The 1,290-nt window shown below is 37.8% G+C and overlaps 1 protein-coding gene across 1 annotated transcript in view; it reads left to right on the plus strand.

Moving 5' to 3' along the window:
• The window catches only part of ABCB1 (ATP binding cassette subfamily B member 1), a 43,771-nt gene extending 42,782 nt beyond the window's left edge, over positions 1-989 (plus strand). The window contains exon 26 of the mRNA XM_029283187.1: positions 730-989. Coding sequence (XP_029139020.1) covers positions 730-936 — 207 coding nt within the window. The 3' untranslated portion in view covers positions 937-989. The remainder of the gene's footprint in view (positions 1-729) is intronic.
• The last annotated feature ends 301 nt before the right edge of the window (positions 990-1,290 follow it).

Raw genomic sequence — 1,290 nt, forward strand, 5'->3', positions numbered from 1 at the left:
AGAGAACCCGAATGACCAAAGACCTACATACAAACACCCGCGAAAACCTCAGAAAACAAATATGTGTGTATGTGTATACACACACATACATACACCTACACTCATACCTATATATACATATATATTATATGACTGCCTATCTTATATAAGGAAGCTAGGCAATTCATAACAACCAGCAAAAATAATAAAAACTAAACAACCATCTCATCTGGTGCCCAGCCACCACACTATTAACCTCCTGACTCAATCCCCATCCTAACTCAATGCTTGGCAGAAGAGGCAGATCTTCACGGCTTTTCAGAAAGCTAAAAGGATATGGACCTCTTCAGTCTCTGGTAGGAGTCTATTGCATAGGGATGGAATGGCTAGAGAAAAAGCACACTGACTGCAGCAACATTTTAGGGATGGGAACGAAAACATGTCTATCCTATCAGACTTATTGGGACAGACAGATATCAAGAACCAATTTTAGCTAGCGTGGACAATCCTGCCAAATGGACTAATAGTTTGCTTCAATATAAAAGAATTTGAATTCTTGGGCTTACAGTGACTAAGCTACTAGGTCTCCAAAAGGATTCACAACTAGAAAATTAACAATAGCTCAAATTAAAACATGAAGCTGTTTCAGAGTTAGATGTACATTAAGCTCCTAGTCACAATGTACATGTTCTCAGAGAACAGAAGAGGATTTTTTTTCATATATTAAAATACATTTTTTCTTTTCAATAGGTTGTCCAGGAGGCTTTGGATAAAGCCAGACAAGGTCGTACCTGCATTATAATAGCTCATCGCTTATCAACAGTGCAGAATGCTGACATTATAGCTGTAATCCACAAAGGGAAAGTTATGGAACAAGGAACACATCAGCAACTTCTGGCTGAAAAAGGAATTTATTATTCATTAGTCAATGTACAGGCAGGAACAGCTCATGGATAAATAAGAAAGTGAACATTACTTGAATTAATTTGATTGATGGGTTATGTAGCATTAAGTTGGGTTGACTCTTAACGACCAAACAGGTAGATTTTCACCAGGATGATCTGTCCCCAATTTAGTCCTTCAGGTCTTCCATAGGTGCATTAATTGCCACAGTAACTGAAAACATCTGTCTTGTCAGGTCCTCAAGGATCAAGAAAGATACGTGGAGTTACTTCTGAGTAGTTTCCTATATTGTTCCTCACCTATAAGCAGAAATCTTATCAAAGTAAAGCAAATATTTGCATCACCATACATATACTATGGGAATTGCTAGAGAGGAACTGTTTTAACTCTTCCTCCCGACCAAACTTC

Source organism: Protobothrops mucrosquamatus, unplaced genomic scaffold (genome assembly GCF_001527695.2).
Source record: "Protobothrops mucrosquamatus isolate PMUCROS unplaced genomic scaffold, P.Mucros_1.0 scaffold33, whole genome shotgun sequence".
Taxonomy (NCBI): Eukaryota; Metazoa; Chordata; class Lepidosauria; order Squamata; family Viperidae; genus Protobothrops; species Protobothrops mucrosquamatus.